The sequence below is a fragment of the Spodoptera frugiperda genome, chromosome 22, assembly GCF_023101765.2.
Source record: "Spodoptera frugiperda isolate SF20-4 chromosome 22, AGI-APGP_CSIRO_Sfru_2.0, whole genome shotgun sequence".
Lineage (NCBI taxonomy): Eukaryota > Metazoa > Arthropoda > Insecta > Lepidoptera > Noctuidae > Spodoptera > Spodoptera frugiperda.
In genome coordinates this window covers 7,300,382-7,321,993 of record NC_064233.1, presented here as the reverse complement: position 1 = coordinate 7,321,993, position 21,612 = coordinate 7,300,382, and the positions used below count along the sequence as shown (strand labels likewise).

Here is a 21,612-nt window from a genome sequence, read left to right as displayed (position 1 = left end):
ATTCAACACTACGTACTGGTCTCTGAGGCCACGGAACATATCAGTGAGAGTCCCAGCGATGGTGTACTTATAGGCTGATGATGTGAAGGATCCATAGCTTAACTTACTGGTCTCTGAGGCCACGGAACATGTCGGTGAGAGTCCCAGCGATGGTGTACTTATAGGCTGATGATGTGAAGGGTCCATAGCTTAACTTACTGGTCTCTGAGGCCACGGAACATGTCGGTGAGAGTCCCAGCGATGGTGTACTTATAGGCTGATGATGTGAAGGATTCATAGCTTAACTTACTGGTCTCTGAGGCCACGGAACATGTCGGTGAGAGTCCCAGCGATGGTGTACTTATAGGCTGATGATGTGAAGGGTTCATAGCTTAACTTACTGGTCTCTGAGGCCACGGAACATGTCGGTGAGAGTCCCAGCGATGGTGTACTTATAGGCTGATGATATGATGGGTTCAGCTTAACTTACTGGTCTCTGAGGCCACGGAACATGTCGGTGAGAGTCCCAGCGATGGTGTACTTATAGGCTGTTGATGTGAAGGGTCCATAGCTTAACTTACTGGTCTCTGAGGCCACGGAACATGTCGGTGAGAGTCCCGGCGATGGTGTACTTATAGGCTGATGATGTGAAGGGTCCATAGCTTAACTTACTGGTCTCTGAGGCCACGGAACATGTCGGTGAGAGTCCCGGCGATGGTGTACTTATAGGCTGATGATGTGAAGGGTCCATAGCTTAACTTACTGGTCTCTGAGGCCACGGAACATGTCGGTGAGAGTCCCAGCGATGGTGTACTTATAGGCTGATGATGTGAAGGATTCATAGCTTAACTTACTGGTCTCTGAGGTCACGGAACATGTCGGTGAGAGTCCCAGCGATGGTGTACTTATAGGCTGATGATGTGAAGGATTCATAGCTTAACTTACTGGTCTCTGAGGCCACGGAACATGTCGGTGAGAGTCCCAGCGATGGTGTACTTATAGGCTGATGATGTGAAGGATTCATAGCTTAACTTACTGGTCTCTGAGGCCACGGAACATGTCGGTGAGAGTCCCAGCGATGGTGTACTTATAGGCTGATGATGTGAAGGATTCATAGCTTAACTTACTGGTCTCTGAGGCCACGGAACATGTCGGTGAGAGTCCCAGCGATGGTGTACTTATAGGCTGATGATGTGAAGGGTCCATAGCTTAACTTACTGGTCTCTGAGGCCACGGAACATGTCGGTGAGAGTCCCAGCGATGGTGTACTTATAGGCTGATGATGTGAAGGATTCATAGCTTAACTTACTGGTCTCTGAGGCCACGGAACATGTCAGTCAGGGTCCCAGCGATGGTGTAGAGCACCTCGTGGTAGTGGTGCTTGAACGACATCTCCAGGTCGAGGCCCACGAACTCCGTCAGGTGGCGGTGCGTGTTCGAGTCCTCGGCACGGAACACTGCGCCCACTGTGAATACCTGCGGTTTTAAGATGGGGTTTTGTTAGAATTATTGAAGGAATAGCAACGTCATGGGTATTATCCAAAAGTGTAGACAGAGCTGCATATTGCACGTAATATTGGTATACAATGTACACCAATTTTTCCCATTTGTGTTATAAGTCCCATGTAATAAGCGTATTTCCATATACCGGGCACAATTCCAGACTCCTGTGCTAATGCTGAGAAATTTTCGAACACCGAAACAAGCCCAGTAATCCTTTGAAACCCGGGAATCGAACCATCGGCCAACGAGACAATTATTGAAAAAATAAGTAAAATTTAATTATTTGAATCAGCACTAAAGTGTTTTATTCGGGATTCGAACATAGAACTATGTACTGAACTATCATTATGAGAAGTAGTTTAAAACAAATATCGAAACCTGTTTTTTTAAATTAGCCTCACTTCATTCTAAAAACGATCTATCTTTTAACAAAACCCCATCAAAATTAACACAGCAATTCACAATAAACAAACAAATGTTGCGGAATGCTGCTCATGAATATAAATATAAGCCTCTAACATGGCTTGAAACTAGTCGAGTTCCTCGTCAAACAGTTACGTGAGTAAGCCGATAGCATAATAAAATTAAACAAACAAAAACCCATGTATCACTAATCACCACACCTTGTCGAAGTCAGCGGCGATCGCCATCTGTTTATACAGCTGCGGGCTCTGCGCGAGGTATGCTGAGGACTTGAAGTACGACACGGTGAATACGTTGGCACCGCCTTCTGATGCTGCTGATATTATCTTCGGTGTGTGGATCTCGACGAACCCTGGGGATTAAGAGTGGTGATTAATGTTTGAAGTAGCTTATGTGACGGTGATTAACACCCGTTACATTTAATTAATTAAATATCATTATGTTGACGCGATCTACGTTTCGCTGAAATTTGAAGTGTCAATAACTTTAAAAAATAGTGTACTAATTATATTTTAGAGAACTGAGAGTAAAGTTCTCTAAGAAAAGGAGTATCCTCCGACCAGGCGAGGTGATCGTGCTTGGCGGGCTTTCTGCCCAACTGTTGTTCGTTGGAATTTTCTATCCATGTTTATTCGCATGTAAACTTATGTGCGATGTAGGATTTATGACGTCATCCGTTGATTTGTTCGTCGATCATCTATGTGCGACTTCTGTCATCTGTCACTTGTCATGTGTCGCCACAAAATAATTGGGTAGTATCCTCGGTCAAAAATAAATTATTACAACTTTTCAATACAATAAAATATTAAAAAATAATCACACTCTCAATCATAAATTTGATGAACTATTTAATTTTCGATTTTTTCTAGCTAAATTTCTAGAAATAAGTCAGCTATTTGACGTCAAAAACTTATGACGTCATAACGCACTATTTCATACAAAGTTCATAGAAAATATAGTTTTTGACGTTTCAAAAATAGTATTAATTCGACTAGTAGGAAACTAGCCTATTGAAAAAATTTAATAGGTAAAGATTGTACCTCTCTGAGTGAGGAGGTCTCGGAACAGCTTGCAGACGCCTGCCTCCAGCCGGAAGATGGCCTGGTTGGCCGGAGTACGGAGGTCCAGGACTCGGTTGTCCAGCCTCGTGTCTTGGTTCACACGGATCTTCAAAGCCTCTGGATCCTGGAAGGTAACAGGGTTTGGTGGCTGTAGATGGCGTTGGTAGCGGTTTTAGGCGTGTTAGTTGAAGATATTTTTATGGTAAACGAGCAGACGGATCACCTGATGGTAAGCAATCGCCGTCGCTTATGGACACTTAAACACAGAGGCGTTACAACTCAAGTGCGTTGCAGGCCTTTTGGGAGGTTAGCATTTTAAGGGTTGTTGGGGAATCGGAGATTGAGAAGATTGGCAAGGCAATAATTGGGGCTCCGGTAACCTCACTCACACAACGAAACACAACGCAAGCGTTATTTTACGTCGGTTTTCTGTGAGACCGTGGTATTACTGGAAAGATTGGGAAGAACACAACGAAATACAACGCAAGCGTTGTGTCACATAGGTTATCTGCGAAGCCGTGGTATCACACTGGTCGAGCCGGCCCAGCAGTGCCGAAGCATGGCTGTGCTCCGCTTTGAAAAAGTGTGTCGTCGACTTACGTAAAATTTATCACAAAAGGGGAGTCACAAATATGTTGTAAGGTTAACACTATAATAAATGTACAACTCACATCAGATTTCTCTGGTCTAGCAGCGTCCTCGATCTGCAGCGGCAGTTGCGCGCGCGCAGGCGACACGAGCCAGAGCTGCGCCGCGACCAGTTCCACGTCGCGCACCGTGCACGACTCGATAGGGGTCGCTGTCTTTACAACGGTCGCGTACACGTCGATTATCGATTCTTTCGTTATACTGGAAAAATAGAAACGAATTTATATAAAACTAGCGACCCGCCCCAGCTTCGCATGGGTGCAATGGTGATATATTATGCATGTATTATACATATAAACCTTCCTCTTGAATAATTCTATCTATTAAAAAAACGCATCAAAATCCGTTGCGTAGTTTTAAAGATTTAAGCATACAAAGGGATATAGGGACAGAGAAAGCGATATTTTATACTATGTAGTGAAGTTATACATATTTAGTTACGGGTTTTAATGAGCTCTATTTTACCCATCGAACTCTTTCATTTGATATCCATAATGGATGTAGTTGTTAAAAAATATGATTACATTATATGACTATCAAGACTAAGTGTGTGTCCTAAAAATTAGATTTATCTGTCTACTGGATGGGCCATTTAGGGGACAACATTATCATTACATCAACAGCCTATAAGTGTCCGCTGACGCTGACCAGCAGCTGCACCGTGCTACTGCTCTGCCGCAGCACCGCGAAGCATTGCTTGCCTTTATATATATAGATAGTATAGAAGTAGACTCACTTGCCCGTAAACTTGACCATCTGTTTGCTGACGGCTCGCTCCTCGCTGACGCTGACCAGCAGCTGCACCGTGCTACTGCTCTGCCGCAGCACGGCGAAGCATTGCTTGCCTTTATATATATAGATAGTATAGAAGTAGACTCACTTGCCCGTAAACTTGACCATCTGTTTGCTGACGGCTCGCTCCTCGCTGACGCTGACCAGCAGCTGCACGGTGCTACTGCTCTGCCGCAGCACCGCGAAGCATTGCTTGCCTTTGGCACGGGAGGTCTGGAGGCGAGCTGATGAAGGAACGAATTGACATGTTATTAGATATAACATTGTGCCTTTTAAGTCTCTCGAAGGGATAGGCAGATATGCATATTACTGTTTTATTCGTTTTGTTATGAGGCTAATAAATAAATTTTAAATGTGGAAGAACCATGCGATGCCGACGTGAAGACAAGCTTGCGTTGTTTATCGTTGTGTGACTGATGTTACCGGAGATCCAATAACTTCCAAAGCCCAATTCCCTGACAATCGATAATTTCCTAACACCCAAAAGGTCGGAAACGCACTAAGTAACACCTCTGGTGTTTCGGGTGTCTATGGGCGGGGAGGATTGCTTACCATCAGGTGGTACGTTCGTTCGTTTACTGGCTTATACCATAAAAAAATGAGCAAACCATTAATCTACTGCTCAACCCGTGATTAACCCCAAGTCCCTTTCTTCAGCAATATCCATAAGGAACTAAATAACTATCAGCTAATCCGAAACAAAAAATAATCACGCAAATCGAAATAGAAACAAAAACATACTAACTGAATTGAGAACCTTCTCCTTTTTGGCAAGTCGGTTAATAAAGAAATTTAAAAAACAACATTAAACTGTAAGTGATAAAAACCTTACCTCTAACCCACACGCTCTGTCCATTAAGCTTGACAGTGAGATCCTTGACATCGGTGTATACCCGGTCCCTGTGTTCCCCGGAGGACTGGATCAGCTTCAGCTGTCCGTACCGGCCTTCTGATACATCCGGCTCCGACGCTTCTTGTTGAACCTGGCCTGAAGCAGCCTGGAGACGAAGAAAAGTAAATAATTAAGTCTTTGACTGCCAATAGAAAACTGTTGAAGGCAAATCCTCCGCTAACGTCGGTCACTGGTGACCACCATGGCGTTCAATATGTTAAAAATATGATATGGTGTAATTTTTTTGTTATGCGATTTTATTTTACGCAAGGGTTTGATTCTTGTAGGGCGGCGAACTATCCTTGCTCGACCGACCGCAGACCCACTCTTACGGTGGCCAAGGTAAGTGATAGGTTCTGTCCAATTACACTTGCTACACCAAATTAACATTTTTTACAATTTTTGTCTGACAGTCTGTTTGTTCTGACTAATCTCTGAAATGGCTGAACCGATTTTGACGGGACTCTTATTGGTAAGTAGTTAATGTGGAGAATCTTTATTTTTGAGAAAAAAAAATATTTGAAGAAAAAAAACCCAAAATCTGTCAGAAGTAAAATTCTATGTGGACGAAGTCGTGACTCGTGGGCAACAGCTAGATAGGATATAAAATAAATCATCACACTAAGACCAATAGAAGTCCAGTAGTGGGTCAAACCGCAAGACAATAAATAGCTAGTTCAAATAAAATACTGTATTAATCAAGAAATTAAGTAATCACCTTATGTTCAGCTTTCTTCTGCTGTTTCTCGGCAGCCTTGGCAGCTTTCTTGGCGGCCTTCTTGCTGGCAGCCGCGTCGCCTTCCACTGCTGGGGGCTGCTCCTCGGATACTACCATCTTGTGATGATGCCTGCGTGATGAATAGTAGAAAAATCTATACAATTGACTCTCGTTAATTCGAAACTAGAGGGACTCTTTACAATATTTCGAATTACCCAATGGTCGAAATATCATCAATATATCATGGTGCAAAATTAAAATTTACTTAAAATGGGTGGCTGTTGGCATTGCTCTGCAAGTTTTGAGATCTTTCTGCCCCTTTCTCTTTGTATCTACAAATTGTCAAGAGTTGCGTTGTGTTTCGTTGTGAAATATTTATATTAAGTGTAAGAGTTCGAATAAAATGAGAAATTTAGTTGCTATTTGCAGTGTTTCATTGTTAAAAATTGGTCAATAGTTAAAATCTAAATTTTGTAACTTTGCACATTGTAAATTTTTGCAGTTTACTCCAACCAATGAAATATAATGATGCACATGGTTAAATAAATAAAATATCCTTAATATGCTCATGCAAAAACGCATGAGCATTATAAATAAAATACACAAACAAGAGCTGCGAGGTAAAGCTAACATTGTCAATTTGTTAACATTACAAAATATTTTATTATGAGGAAATCATGTATTGTATAACCAGTCAGGAACATACAATTAGAATAATTTGTATTGCACTTGATAGTCCTATTCATGAAGGTTATTTACACTAGGCAAGCTATATCGGACTTCTATTTAAGCTCTAACTAATTGTTGTCTGTAAGATTGCCTTGTGTGATAGAACCGCCCATCATACACTATGCTGTTTTACGATTTTTTTATGTGGTATACAATAATATATAAAAAAGAGCTTAAGGTACACAATAAGGTATTATAAATAAATAAAATAAAATCTCTAAGGCAAAACCGCAGGCAAAAGTTAGTATTTCAATAACATAATTCTTTATCACAAGTTGTTTTATGTGATAAGATAAAACTAACTATAACAAATACTGCAACAAAATACAATTAATAATAAAATTAAAATGTATATGAAGTGTATTACAATTACATGCAACCTCTGACAAGTTACAACTCAGAGGCATTCAGTTGCATCATGCTATAATTTATGTGACATCATTTTAAGAACTATGTTAAAAATACATGTATAACTAGGTAGGTAAATATGTATTCACTACTAAATGAAGTACAAATAACGCGAAATTATCACAGAAACCGCATTGCAAAGGATGTGCACAGGTTATCAGTGTGATAAACTTGTCATTTTACTACATTTTTGATACAAATTAATCGAGTTTCGAAGTAATTTGCATCATTCACGTGCCGGTTTCTGATAAGCATTTTACGGAGAAATACTTAGTTTTAAACACAATAACTGTGTCTAATTAGAAGAGAATTAAATTAGTAATCTTTACACGTAAGCTAATATAAGAATAAACAAATACTTTTGTTGATACGGCATTGTTAATAGTTAACACAATCTTTCATCATTCATTTAGCTAAAGTTAAGGAAATTGCATAAGAAACTTACCGTTAATTGCTTTTAAGTATTAAATAAACACTTCTTATAGATTATTCACACATAAAACTTAATGAATATGTTTTAAAAAACGTGATTATTTTTCCAAAAATAGTACTTTAGGTTACCCACGGACACAGCTGTCAAAATGAAATGACATTGTCCAACACAAATGACATTTGCTCATATCGCTGGAGATTCCTGTGTTGCCAAAGCTAACGGAATCGTTCTGCTTGTCAAAAAATATAGAAATAGATTTTATTATATTTTGTTAGTGATTTCCAATGAAATTGATGAATATTATACCTATTTTCGAGCTGCAAGCAGTGGAATCTTCTGTGCGGAACAGCAAAACGACGTGTTCCAAACATATTCGATGTAGTGTTAATACATTTATAGACACCTATTCAGTGGGTTGTAACTTTTTAACACAAAACAATCAAGTAGAAACAAAGTGTTTTTTGTTATCTGCAATTTATTCCCATATTTCGCGCATGTTTTAAGTCGTGGCAATATTTTTGCCAATTTAAAAAAGGAGGATTTATTATATTCGAACTGTTTTATTTTTTGTTTTCCAGTTAACATGGCACAGCTACTAAATAATTTCATCCTAAAACAAACCTTTTCTTTTGCTTGGGATGAGTAATATAATTTAGCCACCTCTTATACATTTATCTGTTAGTGATGTTTTGCAATCGGAAACCACGAATTTTGATATAAAATAATCCGAATATCGCTGTCGGGATTCTCCATCTTCTCTTCCCGCAAATAACACACTAACTGTTGGCATTGGGTAGGCAGAAGCGTATAACATATTACGTGGTCTCTGCTCGATTCGTAATTACCCTATAGCGACATGTTACATTACCGATTTACCTTCGTCAAAACCAGATTACCAATACCGTACCTCCGTGCAAAACCAGTTTACCCTTACCATACCTCAGTGAAGAACCAAACAATTACCTTTGTTTTTGACTATCTCTGTTATGAAGAAACAGTGAAGCAAATCGTCTTGAAAAAGACGTTTGGATATTGTTTTTGACTATCTCTGTTATCAAGAAACAGTGAAGCAAGTCGCCTTGAAAAAGACGTTTGGATTCGTTGCGTTTTTGACTTTCTCTGTTATCAAGAAACCAGGAAGCAAGTCGCCTTGAAAAAGACGTTTGGACACATTATGTTTTGACTCTTTCTGTTATCAAGAAACGAGGAAGCAATTCGCCTTGAAAAAGACGTTTGTTTACGTTTTTGACTTCTGCACAGAAACACGTCTTGAGAAAGACGGTTGTTAACGTTTTTGACTTCCGCACAGAAACACGTCTTGAGAAAGACGGTTGTTCACGTTTTTGACCACTGCACAGAAACACGTCTTGAGAAAGACGGTTGTTTACGTTTTTGACTTCTGTACAGAAACGCGTCTTGAAAAAGACGTTTGTACAAGTTTCTATTGACGGCTGTTGGAACCAAGACATGCAGAAGCACGGCATGGCACAAGCGACACACAACACACGCAGCAAGCAAGCAGAAGCTGAGCACGAGGAACACGGAGTCACGAAGACACGGCGATCAGCGAGATAGCACGAGCGGAGAGGCGTCTGCACACGTCGACGGCACCGGAGCGAAAGGAACGCGGCGCGGGGAGCGCGCCTTTTAAAGCGGCGGCGCGGCCACGCGACGCGAGCGAGCGGCGGCGCCCTCTCGCGGACGCGACGTCAAACTCGCGCGATCGGTCCTGCGCTGCTATTGGTCGGTTGCAAAAAGCATTTCGGTGTGTACTTAGTATGTAAGTGTGCTACGGTAGCTGTATTTATTAGTAGGGCCATTTGGCAAATAAATTCATTCCGAAAAACGACTTCAAGAGTTTTATTTCAAGAAGAAGAAACCTGCTCTCTCCCTCAAAACTGGTGACCCTCCTGAGAAGAAAGAACACAGGAAAAGGAAAATATTAATATCAAGACGTCGAATCCCTGCCAGTCTGAAGAAAGAAAATTATGGCTACCAGCGAAGAATTCTGCGACGCCCACGGCGTGACCACAGTGAAGAGCGACGTGGCGACGATATCCCTGCCCGCAAGATTGCCACAATTTTGGCGGCAAAATCCCCGCCTCTGGTTTGCGCAATTCGAGGCAGCCGTCGCCGCCAGCAAGATAGGAGAGGAGCAGAAATTCAACCTCGTCGTACCACTGCTCGGCAACAGTGACCTGGAACAGATCGCCGACATCATCTTGAACCCCCCAGCTACCGGCAAATACAGCAGTCTGAAAGAACGGCTAATCTCCACGTATCAAGAATCTGACCATCGCCAGCTACAGAAGCTACTCAGTGGCCTCGAGCTCGGCGACCAGAAGCCCAGTCAGCTACTCCGCAAGATGCGTGACCTCAGCGGCAAACTCCTGTCCGACGAAGCGCTAAAAGTAATGTGGCTGAACCAACTTCCTGCACAAGTACGCGCCGTAATCTCCGTCAACACCGAGTCGTCACTTGAAATGCTAGCCGCCATGGCTGACAAAATGATGGAGCACTTCGAGCCTACTTCCATCAACGCAGTCTCAACAACCACAACAGCGTGTCAAGAAAACTTACAATTCGCCTTACTATCGAAACAAATAGAGAAGCTTTCCCTCGAAATCGCCGAACTCCGTACGAACCAGCAAAGCGCGGGAAACTACCACCGCTACTCGCGCTTCCCACATCGCAACCGTTCACGCTCGCAATCACGATCCAGACAGCGTGGGCAGAGTAGCATCAAGCCTGGCGACCCGAATTGGTTGTGTCGCTATCACTACCGATTCGGCGACGAAGCACGTAAATGCGAACCACCGTGTGCAAAGAAGCGGGAAAACTAGAAAGTACATCTACGTTGGCGGGCGTCGATGTAAACCAAACAAGCCGCCGACTCTGTATTATCGACACTAACCTACGAGAAAAATTTCTAATCGACACGGGAGCCGACATATCTGTCCTATCAGCAAGAAACAAGAAACATTCGAAGCCGGCGAAGACAGCATACAAACTATTCGCAGCCAACGGTACCGAAATTCGCACCTACGGAGAGCGCACACTCGAGCTCAACCTAGGTTTGCGAAGAAGATTCAGATGGACTTTCGTCGTGGCCGACGTCAACACATCGATACTAGGTGCAGACTTCTTAGTACATCACAAACTACTAGTCGACTTACATAGAAGAAAACTCATCGACCGCGTCACCGAACTCAGTGTAAACACAATCAAGATCAACAGCTCCGAACAAGAAACAGTCTACACAGTGAACCGGGATCACGCCTATCACGACCTACTAAAGAAATATCCCGACGTTCTGCGACCTATGTCATTGAAAACTCCAGTGAAACATAACGTTACGCACCACATCGAGACAACCGGACCACCTATATACTCACGTGCGCGACCTCTACCGCCCGACAGATACAAAGCAGCGAAACTCGAGTTCGAACACATGATGGAGATGGGTATTTGCAAGCCTTCAAACAGTCCTTGGGCGAGTCCACTGCACGTCGTCAAGAAGAAAGACGGTTCACTTCGAGTCTGCGGCGACTACAGAAGACTAAACGCCGTCACAGTACCCGACAGATACCCTATACCACGTATACAAGATTTTACCTACCAACTCCACGGCAAGAAGATCTTTTCAAAACTCGATCTCAAGATGGCATACTTCTGGATACCTATCGCTAAAGAAGACGCACAGAAAACCGCAATAATCACTCCATTTGGTCTCTTCGAGTTCAACTGCATGACATTCGGCCTAAGAAACTCCGGTCAAACGTTTCAAAGATTCATGCACGAAGTGTTACGAGGACTCGACGACATCGTGTTTTGTTACATCGACGATCTACTGGTGCACTCGAAGAATCAAGACGAACATCGACGTCACATCGAAATAGTACTCGAACGCCTGAATACCTACGGCGTCAGTCTAAACATCGATAAGTGCGAGTTCGATAAACAAAACGTCGAGTTTCTCGGGTACGAAGTGTCACCGGAAGGAATCAAACCTACTCAAGATCGAATTCAAGCCATAGTCAACTACCCAAAACCACAAACAGTACAAGATCTAAGAAGATTTCTCGGCATGATCAACTTTTACCGCAGCTGCTTACCCCATCAAGCCGAATATCAACACGAACTAAACAAATATTTACATAATACTAAGAAGAAAGATAAGACTCCGATACCGTGGACCACAGAAGCAGAGCAAGCCTTCGAGAAATGCCGACAAAGCATTCTCGACGCTACGACGCTCACGCACCCGATACATAACGCGCCGCTACGCTTATATACCGACGCATCGAACTCAAGCATCGGCGCCGTACTTCAACAACAAGTGAACAACGTGTGGAAACCGCTAGCATTTTTCTCGAAGACAATGAGTGAAACACAACGACGTTACAGTGTATATGATCGCGAATTATTAGCAATGTACACTGCCGTCAAACATCTCCGTCGACTAATAGAGGGCAACGACCTAACTATATACACAGACCACAAACCTCTTACTTATGCACTAACAAGATCGCCGAGTACCAGCGACACATCACGAAGAGAACGCCAACTTCACTTCATCAGCCAGTTTTGTTCGAACATTAAGTACGTGCACGGTGATAACAACGAAGCGGCCGACGCCTTATCACGCATTGAAGAAATCGACCTATCAGAAACTTCAATCGACTACAATCAACTCGCAATAGACCAAGAAAACGACTCAGAACTACAGATTTGCATGTCAAGACCTAACCTACAGTTCACAAGTATTTCACTACCCGGAGGTCAACGACCGATTATCTGCGAAACATCAACAGGCAACATACGTCCGTATTTACCCGCGAAATATCGTTTTGCTGCATTCAAAGCGCAACACGAGCTCAGTCACCCAGGCGTACGTACTACGAGGAAGATAATGTCAACGAAGTTCTTCTGGTCGAACATGAACAAAGAAGTCGGAGCATGGGCGAAGACATGCATCGGTTGTCAGCGTGGAAAAGTACAGCGGCACACTATCAGTCCTCTCGGCGAGTTCGAAAAATCACAACGTTTCGAGCACATACACGTTGACATCGTGGGACCGCTGCCGCCGTCGAATGACTACCGGTACCTAGTAACGATGATCGATCGCTGCACTAAATGGCCCGAGGCGATACCAGTCCGAGATATCACCGCGGACACGATCGCCAAAGCCATCTTCGACGGGTGGATTTCAAGATTTGGTTGCCCACTACGCATCACGACGGACCAAGGCAGACAGTTCGAATCATCACTGTTCAATTCACTAATGAAGAAATGCGGAATAAAAAGAATACGAACTACAGCCTTCCACCCGCAAGCCAACGGACAAATCGAGCGCTGGCACCGCACTTTGAAGTCAGCACTCATGGCGAGATGCGCGCGCACAAACTGGAGCGACGAGTTATCAACGGTGTTACTAGGATTACGTACAGCACTTCGTCAAGACAAGGAAGTCAGCGCGGCACTCATGACCTACGGTTCTACGCTTCGTGTACCATCGGATTTCTTCGTGCCTACACAGCCGAACATTGACGATGCCGAATTCGTCCGTCAGCTGACCGAAACAATGTCTACGTTATCCACGAACAACAAACCACACTCAAACACCGTACGCACATTCGTACACAAAGATCTAACCACGTGTACACATGTCTTTGTGCGCAATGACACCGTGCGCAGCCCGCTTGTACCTCCCTACGATGGCCCCTTCAAGGTGATTCAACGCGACGGGAAGAATTTTACCCTACAGATGCCTAATCGAACTACAGTCGTCTCAATAGACAGAATAAAACCGGCATACTTACTCAACGAAGATAAACTGGCATACTTACACAACGAAGAAGAACACAAAACCTCAACTTCATCAAATACGTCGAGCGCTACAAGTACCTCAACTACACACACAAGCAACGACGCGCGGACGCCGCTACCCGCCCCCGCCCCACCGCGCGAAGCCTACGTCACCCGCACCGGCCGAACAGTGAAACCAAATGTACGCTTCGCTTAGGGGGGAGTGATATAGCGACATGTTACATTACCGATTTACCTTCGTCAAAACCAGATTACCAATACCGTACCTCCGTGCAAAACCAGTTTACCCTTACCATACCTCAGTGAAGAACCAAACAATTACCTGTGTTTTTGACTATCTCTGTTATGAAGAAACAGTGAAGCAAATCGTCTTGAAAAAGACGTTTGGATATTGTTTTTGACTATCTCTGTTATCAAGAAACAGTGAAGCAAGTCGCCTTGAAAAAGACGTTTGGATTCGTTGCGTTTTTGACTTTCTCTGTTATCAAGAAACCAGGAAGCAAGTCGCCTTGAAAAAGACGTTTGGACACATTATGTTTTGACTCTTTCTGTTATCAAGAAACGAGGAAGCAATTCGCCTTGAAAAAGACGTTTGTTTACGTTTTTGACTTCTGCACAGAAACACGTCTTGAGAAAGACGGTTGTTAACGTTTTTGACTTCCGCACAGAAACACGTCTTGAGAAAGACGGTTGTTCACGTTTTTGACCACTGCACAGAAACACGTCTTGAGAAAGACGGTTGTTTACGTTTTTGACTTCTGTACAGAAACGCGTCTTGAAAAAGACGTTTGTACAAGTTTCTATTGACGGCTGTTGGAACCAAGACATGCAGAAGCACGGCATGGCACAAGCGACACACAACACACGCAGCAAGCAAGCAGAAGCTGAGCACGAGGAACACGGAGTCACGAAGACACGGCGATCAGCGAGATAGCACGAGCGGAGAGACGTCTGCACACGTCGACGGCACCGGAGCGAAAGGACGCGGCGCGGGGAGCGCGCCTTTTTAAAGCGGCGGCGCGGCCACGCGACGCGAGCGAGCGGCGGCGCCCTCTCGCGGACGCGACGTCAAACTCGCGCGATCGGTCCTGCGCTGCTATTGGTCGGTTGCAAAAAGCATTTCGGTGTGTACTTAGTATGTAAGTGTGCTACGGTAGCTGTATTTATTAGTAGGGCCATTTGGCAAATAAATTCATTCCGAAAAACGACTTCAAGAGTTTTATTTCAAGAAGAAGAAACCTGCTCTCTCCCTCAAAAACCCCAACTAAAGAAGAAGTAACTGGCAGAAGAATGCACTTCCATTATTATTGACCACTGAAAAGCATCGTCATCATCAGCCGGAAGTCGTCCACTGTTGAACAAAGGCTTTACCATTAGTCCATGGTGTCTGAAAGGCATAGGTACTATTACGACCTTGATTTTAAACAACAAAAGAGGCCATTATCATTAACTGCAACCTCCAAAAAACTAAACCTTCTACCAGAGCCAGACGCCAAATAAAAACAAATACAAGAGAAAGAAGTTATAAGAAGCTAGAGTGTTTGTCAACGTGGCAGACGTCAATTCTAACCAAAAATCATCAGAGGTTTCAAAAACATTAACTTACATACACAATAGTGTAATGTTTAAATTTGTTGTTCAAAATGTCCATTATCACAACCGGCCCTGACTTAATGATCACTGGGGCAGGCTATAATAGATATAACATAGAGAGTAATTGTAAAAAATGCCCGTCTTCACTGCTAACATACCTGGAATCCTCAAAGTTGGTGACAGAATCGAAATCGGGGGTAAAATTAAAGAGAATGCTCGCAAGTAAGTTTTGGTGTTGCTAGTGTTATTATTGTACCCTACTTTATGGGAGGCTTGTGGATTCGGTTGACGATCATCAATGACAACCCAAGAGTCCACTGCTATGGACCTGTTCTACACGACATAATAAGGGTTTGCTGTAACCTCCACGCTTGGCGAGTTGGTGATCGCTGTTTGTTCAGGTTTATCAGAGAGTGCTGCTGCAAGGTTTCTGTCACGTGTATATTTCCTTAGACAATCACGGTAATAGTAGGGGGTGGTAACAATTAAGCAATCGCTATCGCCCATGGACACTTGAAACACCAGACGCGTTACAAGTGTGTTGCCGGCCTTTTGGTGGTTAGGAATTTAAGGGTTGTTGGGGAATCGGGGATTGGGATGGGGAGCAATGGGTTGCGGGCGATTCGGCCCATTCGTGCCTAAGCATGGCTCTCCCACTCTTAAAGTCTACTACTAAACTACTTTGCTGTCACCAACATATAAGTTAAGAAACCTGTCACCTGCAGAATGTCGGTGAACCTGTGCGCGCAGGAAGGTGAAGAGCCCCGCGACGTGGTGCTGCACTTCGACGTGAGGTTCCACCGAGACAACATCATCTCCCTGTCGCGGAAGAACGGCATCTGGATCGGCAGCGGCAACTATGATACCAACTATAATATGTTTGTGCCAGGTTCGTACCAATTTATTACTTAATTATTATTATTACAACGCGACAATCGCTGCGTCGTGTGTCGCCGAATGCTGGCAAGCATGGCTTGAAACTAGTCAAATTTTTCGTCAAACAGTTTCCGTAAATAACCGAAGGCAAATACTTAACATAATTAATTTAGTATGTGCATTTATAAGTTATCCCACTAAACTTGTATCTTGTGTAATCAGGTTCGAAACGAGACATAAAGAATTGTTTCGTGCGGGAATGGAAACCGCAACACGTTGGTGAGCATGTAGTTTCCCAGTCATTGCTTCGTATGTGGCAAACACCAAAGCTCTTGTTAATATTATGAACCCGAATGTTTGTATGTATAAATGTTACTCAATAACGTAAAACTGAAGGGAGAAGAGTTTTGCTGCGGAAGAATTTCCTTTCCCAATCGTCATCGTGTGAGGCGGGACACTGGGGTGGGTTTTAGTCAGTAAGAGTTTGACAGTCCCTTTCGTTGCGGGATCCAAGACAGTCATTCATGTCCCTGGGACGTTCAATGTTCCGGTGTTTTCATGGTTGTATCTACTGTAGATCCTGGCTTACAGGAGTTGCAGCGGTATGGGGAGTTGTGGCGGGCTAGTCCCATAAAAAAGTAGTGTGGATTTTAGACTATATAGGTAAACAATATTCTTCCAGGCACAATATTCCGCATAATCTTCGAGATTAAGGACACGGACGTGATCACGATCTACTGCCAGGGCAAGTTCCACTCCAACTTCCTGCCGAAGATCCCGCTGACCATGGCGCGGTACATCGTCGCGTGGGCCGACGTCGAGCGAGTCACGCACTGCTACTTCCATCTGTCTTCTAAGGTAAGACTATTACATAAGGATTTACAATTATGATTTTGAAAAATAACTGCAAATAAAGTTTGTTGTATGTCTAGCGAGTGTAGTCTTTTGTAGTTAATTGATAGTGTGTATTATTTTTATGATTTTTTTTACTTTAATCAACACGCTTACTGCAGTTTTACTTAAAGCTTTTAAAGGTAAGCGTCTACAGACTCGCATCGTACGCATCGCACGCAACGGATTTTTATTTGTCTTGTATAGAAACTCGTACAACTGCGTCCACTGATCCGCATCGTACGGACCGCATCATCAGCAATATGCGTACCGATGATGTCATACGGAATGCCAATGCCAAAAATCCGAGCGAAAGTGGTATCGGCAATCCGATTGCTGATACCTAGTCGCGTCAGCAATCCAAACGCTGCCGAACAGTGGCCGTAGTCAATCCGTTTGATGCGATGCGTACGATGTGGGCCTGTGGACGTTTATAATTAATCGAAAACTGTATCTAACGGAACTTGAATACCTACGTCCAAATCATTTGACGTTTATTCAAATTTTGTGGCAAACAATAGTGTTGCCGCACCAAAAATATTGTTACCAATTTGTGGAGATGTTTTTGCAATTTAATAAAAAGACTTTTGCACGTAGCCACCAGTAGGTGGTGACGAGGCTGCTGCTGCTACAGGCGTCTTCCAGCCTCAGTCTCCTCGGCCCACTATGGTCGTTAGCGATATCAAACGATGGTAAGACTTTGAGTATCATCATAATATAGCCCTTTTCTTACTTAACCCAGTACTTAGCAAATGCACGTCACGCCTTTTATCCCCGAAGGGGTAGGCAGAGATGCACATTACAGCACGTAATGCCGCTAAAAATGTCTACCCACTTTCACCATTGTGTTATAAGTCAGTCACAATGGGGCGTGAGGTTTTCGATATAAAATCGTTACTAAGGAATAGTTTAAGTTATCATTGAATGTCCTTGAGTGAGAGTGAGGTAGTTAGTGTTAGATTGTAGGCCATTTCAACAGCACTTATGATTTATAAAGTGACATCAATACTGAAAATAATCTTTTGGGAATGACTTCTTTACTCTTTATTGGGATAAGCCTTTGTGGATTAGTCTTTGAATAGAGATGTAGTACCAGTCTTATAACATAACTGTACACATCCGGAGCTGCGGACTACCTAGCGGGTTACCGGGGCTCCGGCTCGAAAAGCAGTAGTAGGAACGGGGTGGTTTTTATTCAGTAAGAGTCTCACTCCCTTTCACCTCGCCCAAAGTGAAAGATATTGAATGATTTTCCCCCTCAAAAGAATAACATAAATATACACCTTTTATTCTTCATATTAATTCCATTGTTGTTTTCCAGCCAAAGACTACACAAGAAGTCGGCCCCAGGTTCCCCGCAGCTACACTCGTCCAACGAGAGTTCCGACGAAGAACAACAGAAGGGCAGGCCGAAGACCGACGGCCGAGCAGACCGATACTTTTACGACACCCTAATGTGTCAGCCGTCTGACCATCCAAAGTTCGGCTCACCAGAATCGATGAAGCGGAGAGATCCAACCTTAGCTAGAAGTAAAATAGATTATAGTAGAAAGTTTAGAGAGGTCTCGGACACTGAGAAAAATGACAGTGAAGATTATTCAGAAGATATAGCTTCAAAAAACATGGATTCTTCTGTCGTAGAGTCTGATGATGTGCTACAGGAGCTTGGGCTGAAGAAACGATCTAGACGCGGCAAGTTCGCGCCGTTCGCTCAAGTAGTAAATTTTATGGGAAAGACGACCAGGAGAAATTAGTGTTGTGTTTTGGTAATCGACTATATTACAACTGGTAGTCGATTTTTGTCTTTTTATGTGTTTTTGTAGTTTTGTTTGTATTAGTGATGTCCTTTTGGAACTCTAGAGACTTAGTATTCTCTTTGTTTTTCTTTTTATGTTTGATACAAAGTTGTAGAGGATTATGAGTGTCGTCTTAATGGATTTAAAACGTAAATGTTAACTTGTAATATTAGAAATAACCGTTTGGTTTAAAAAACATTTTATATGTAAGTGTTTAAATAAATGTTTGAAAGTTATTTCATTGATTTTTATTTTTGTTTACAATCAGTATTTACAATTCGTTACAAAAATAGGTACAGGGTAAAATTATTGTAGAATATAAATAAGTGTATCACTTAAATATTAAGCTGTACAATTAAGATAAAAAGAGCCAAAAATATGTCAGCAGAAAAGTAACTTTTGACATTCAAAAACAGCCACTAAGGTGATATATTTAAGTCGATATTTGTTTCTACTGACATTTCTTTAGCTGTACGAAACCATTTGAGATGTGGTCGATCAAATCGACCGCTGTTTTATAACAAAACGTCATTTTCATAAAAACATGTTTAACTAAAATTGCAATTTCGCCAATTAATTTTAATTTAATTTAATACACATACTTATTACATCCATAATAATTGGCTAATCAATCGAATGCCGGAATAACATAAAATGCGAAATTCTGTAAGTAAATGATAAAATCAAGAGTTTAAAATAATATTTACACACATTGACACACAAAATTACACTTTAAGTAAAGAAGAATACGACAGCTTGCTATCAACTACCATTCTTACACACACCTTTAGCATTAATCACATTCATACATTTGGTCACAGAAGCAAAGAGCTTTGAACCATGCCTTAACAGCAGAATAAACAGAATGAAAAGGTACTCAAGTATCTCTTTAAAGAGGTTACAATAATTATTTCTTCTAAAGCCAGTTTCAGACCAAGAACTAAGCTAAGTAAAGCGATGTCTTGCGTGAGCGATCTAGACGCGAAGGTGATGCTATCGGCTCCAGCGAGAAAACATGTTACTAACTGTCAAGAAAACAATAAACTGTCAAAATCTATTGATGTGGCCTATGTGACCAACCACACGCGGGAAGCGGTGCGAGGCGGCGTGAATTCGATCATAATGGCTTGATATTTTCGCGCGAACTGGACGCGGTGCCGTCACGTTTTTGTTTATAATGTCGGAAACAGAAACAAAACGAAACGATTCACATGTACGTAGGACATAGCCGCCGCGTCACACCGCATCGCGTTGAATTCGCGTGTCACCGCACCGCTTCGCGTTCGCTTCTAGATCTCTCACGCTCTCTCATAATAATATCAGCAAGAAGACTTCCAGTCACAAGTCACAATGTTCGATCATTGAGCAGTGCAAGAGGGACGGAGCTATGTAGGTTGTATAGCTCCATCTCTCTTGCACTGCTCAATGATCGACCATTCTGACACAATTGTAATAGCAGACTAAGGCCCCTGTGCTGAAGAATGTAAACTAAAAGTTATTGGACTTTAAGTTGCTCCTTGTGACAATACACAAAACATAATTCATCATGAAATGTTAAATAAAAAAAAATGGAATAAATTCCGCCATTCGAGTGATTTTTTTCGAACATTCGTTCAAAATCGACTAAAAGTGTTGCCACGCTAAATTATTATTTACATTTTCTAAACGTATACACCCTGATTCCATATGGAACCGAAAATATCTCCGGACATATACATCCGAAGTTAGAATAGTAGATATTATCTATATTTTTCATCGAATTTCATCCAAATTAGTTCAGCTGTTACGTGTAATATACTAACAAACATTCAGATTAAAATTTTTGACATTTATCGTGCTATTACTAGTCTCAATTACCTATTAATCTGTAGATTTTCTTACTAGAGTTATCTATAGTAGTTTTTGACCAATTTTGTATGGAGTTTACATCAAAATTATATCATTAGTAAGCACACAGATAGATAGGTAATTGAAACTGACCATTGGTGAACAGCAGATCAACCTACACCAATCTGCCAATGAATTGTTAACTTTATCAGTTTGTGATAAAGACTAAAATGCAATAAAGAACATCGGCCAACTGTAGTAAGTTGATATGCTGTTATAGATTATCATGTCTAGATAGATTATGTAATCATTTACTACTGAGAAAAACGTATTTTACTAGCAAAATAATCGCGTGGAACTTCAAAAATGCATCACCGTAGCATAGAAAAAATCTCCCCACTATTTATGGGAGTTTTAACTTTATAAACTGGTAACATTACAAACACACACTATTAAAATTAGAATGACGTTTCGCATGCGTACGTGTAGTCACGTACACCAGTTTAGTAAAATGCTTTTGGAGGTAAGTAAATGAACAGACGGATCACCTGATGGTAAGTAATCAGCGCCACCCATGGACACCCAAGGAGCAACACTAAAGGTGTTTTTTTAATTAAAAAATCCTAGTGTGCGGCAACCCACACTAGTATTTTCTCCTGTGTCGTGGGTGCGTTTACAAACATACATGTTCACATACACATCACACCCAGACCGAAAACAACAATTTGTGGATCATACAAGGAGTTGCTTCGTGCGGGAATCGAACCCGCTACACGTTGCACGGCAACCAGTTGTCCAGCCACCGCGCTAACCGTGCAGTCAAAGTGACAAGTGCGTTGCTGTTGGGAACAAGGAGGGGAGGAGAGGGTAGTATTTTTTTCTATATTGCAACGCTCTACCTAGACATGATAATAAAATTGTTCTAAAAAGGAAATACCTATTTACAATTGACAACAAACTATACCTTTCCAGTAATGTCAAAGATTTTTATGCGATAAATAGAAATTTAATGTCAAATTCCATTTTATACTTACTATTCAAATAAAAACATGTTATACAATTTCAAAAAAAAACATGTTATACTATTGAGAATTTCACAATATATTGACCAATCCGGGAATTGAACTTAAAAGCTCAAGCTCTGTAGTCCCAATAGCAGTAATTGAAACAACGAAAGACGTAGAACCTAGTGAACATCGTAGTTGTTTTTTTCA

General features: G+C 42.2%; 3 protein-coding genes and 1 long non-coding RNA gene across 8 annotated transcripts in view; 3 read left to right on the top strand and 1 right to left on the bottom strand.

The window, feature by feature from the left end:
* LOC118279989 (aspartate--tRNA ligase, cytoplasmic) overlaps nucleotides 1-7,767 on the bottom strand; it is a 169,257-nt gene extending 161,490 nt beyond the window's left edge. For 2 of the 3 annotated variants that reach the window (XM_050702621.1, XM_050702620.1), the window contains exons 1-8: nucleotides 7,599-7,767; nucleotides 6,017-6,146; nucleotides 5,239-5,404; nucleotides 4,495-4,630; nucleotides 3,638-3,815; nucleotides 2,946-3,090; nucleotides 2,106-2,257; nucleotides 1,289-1,455 (exon numbers count right to left, since the gene is read on the bottom strand). In XM_050702621.1, coding sequence (XP_050558578.1) covers nucleotides 1,289-1,455; nucleotides 2,106-2,257; nucleotides 2,946-3,090; nucleotides 3,638-3,815; nucleotides 4,495-4,630; nucleotides 5,239-5,404; nucleotides 6,017-6,133 — 1,061 coding nt within the window. In that variant the 5' untranslated portion in view covers nucleotides 6,134-6,146; nucleotides 7,599-7,767. The other variant, XM_050702622.1, reaches the window with a different exon arrangement.
* On the top strand, nucleotides 93-1,164 carry LOC126912127 (uncharacterized). 3 transcript variants are annotated; one of them, XR_007706770.1, is made up of 3 exons: nucleotides 93-180; nucleotides 362-453; nucleotides 1,088-1,164. It is a non-coding gene; the product is annotated as an uncharacterized LOC126912127 (long non-coding RNA). The 3 variants fall into 3 exon arrangements; XR_007706771.1 differs by lacking the exon at nucleotides 1,088-1,164 and adding an exon at nucleotides 997-1,073; XR_007706772.1 differs by lacking the exon at nucleotides 1,088-1,164 and adding an exon at nucleotides 906-982.
* A 1,807-nt stretch (nucleotides 7,768-9,574) lies between the features above and the next one.
* On the top strand, nucleotides 9,575-10,326 carry LOC126912097 (uncharacterized). Its single transcript, XM_050702467.1, has 2 exons — nucleotides 9,575-10,151; nucleotides 10,235-10,326. Exons 1-2 carry the CDS (start codon nucleotides 9,575-9,577, stop codon nucleotides 10,324-10,326), a joined length of 669 nt encoding a protein of 222 aa, XP_050558424.1.
* Nucleotides 10,327-14,943: 4,617 nt separating this feature from the next.
* LOC118280072 (uncharacterized) lies at nucleotides 14,944-18,807 on the top strand. The gene is made up of 5 exons (XM_050702633.1): nucleotides 14,944-15,230; nucleotides 15,734-15,897; nucleotides 16,567-16,742; nucleotides 17,373-17,467; nucleotides 18,097-18,807. Exons 1-5 carry the CDS (start codon nucleotides 15,142-15,144, stop codon nucleotides 18,527-18,529), a joined length of 957 nt encoding a protein of 318 aa, XP_050558590.1. The 5' UTR covers nucleotides 14,944-15,141; the 3' UTR covers nucleotides 18,530-18,807.
* The last annotated feature ends 2,805 nt before the right edge of the window (nucleotides 18,808-21,612 follow it).

Bases quoted from the DNA above. Each gene is read 5' to 3' on its own strand.
- LOC126912097 (XM_050702467.1), top strand. From the start codon at position 9,575: ATGGCTACCAGCGAAGAATTCTGCGACGCCCACGGCGTGACCACAGTG. The intron at 10,152-10,234 runs GTCAAGAAAACT...CGTACGAACCAG, and splicing joins CTCAACAACCACAACAGCGT to CAAAGCGCGGGAAACTACCA.
- LOC118280072 (XM_050702633.1), top strand. From the start codon at position 15,142: ATGCCCGTCTTCACTGCTAACATACCTGGAATCCTCAAAGTTGGTGAC. The intron at 15,231-15,733 runs GTAAGTTTTGGT...TGTCACCTGCAG, and splicing joins ATTAAAGAGAATGCTCGCAA to AATGTCGGTGAACCTGTGCG. The intron at 15,898-16,566 runs GTTCGTACCAAT...ATATTCTTCCAG, and splicing joins CTATAATATGTTTGTGCCAG to GCACAATATTCCGCATAATC.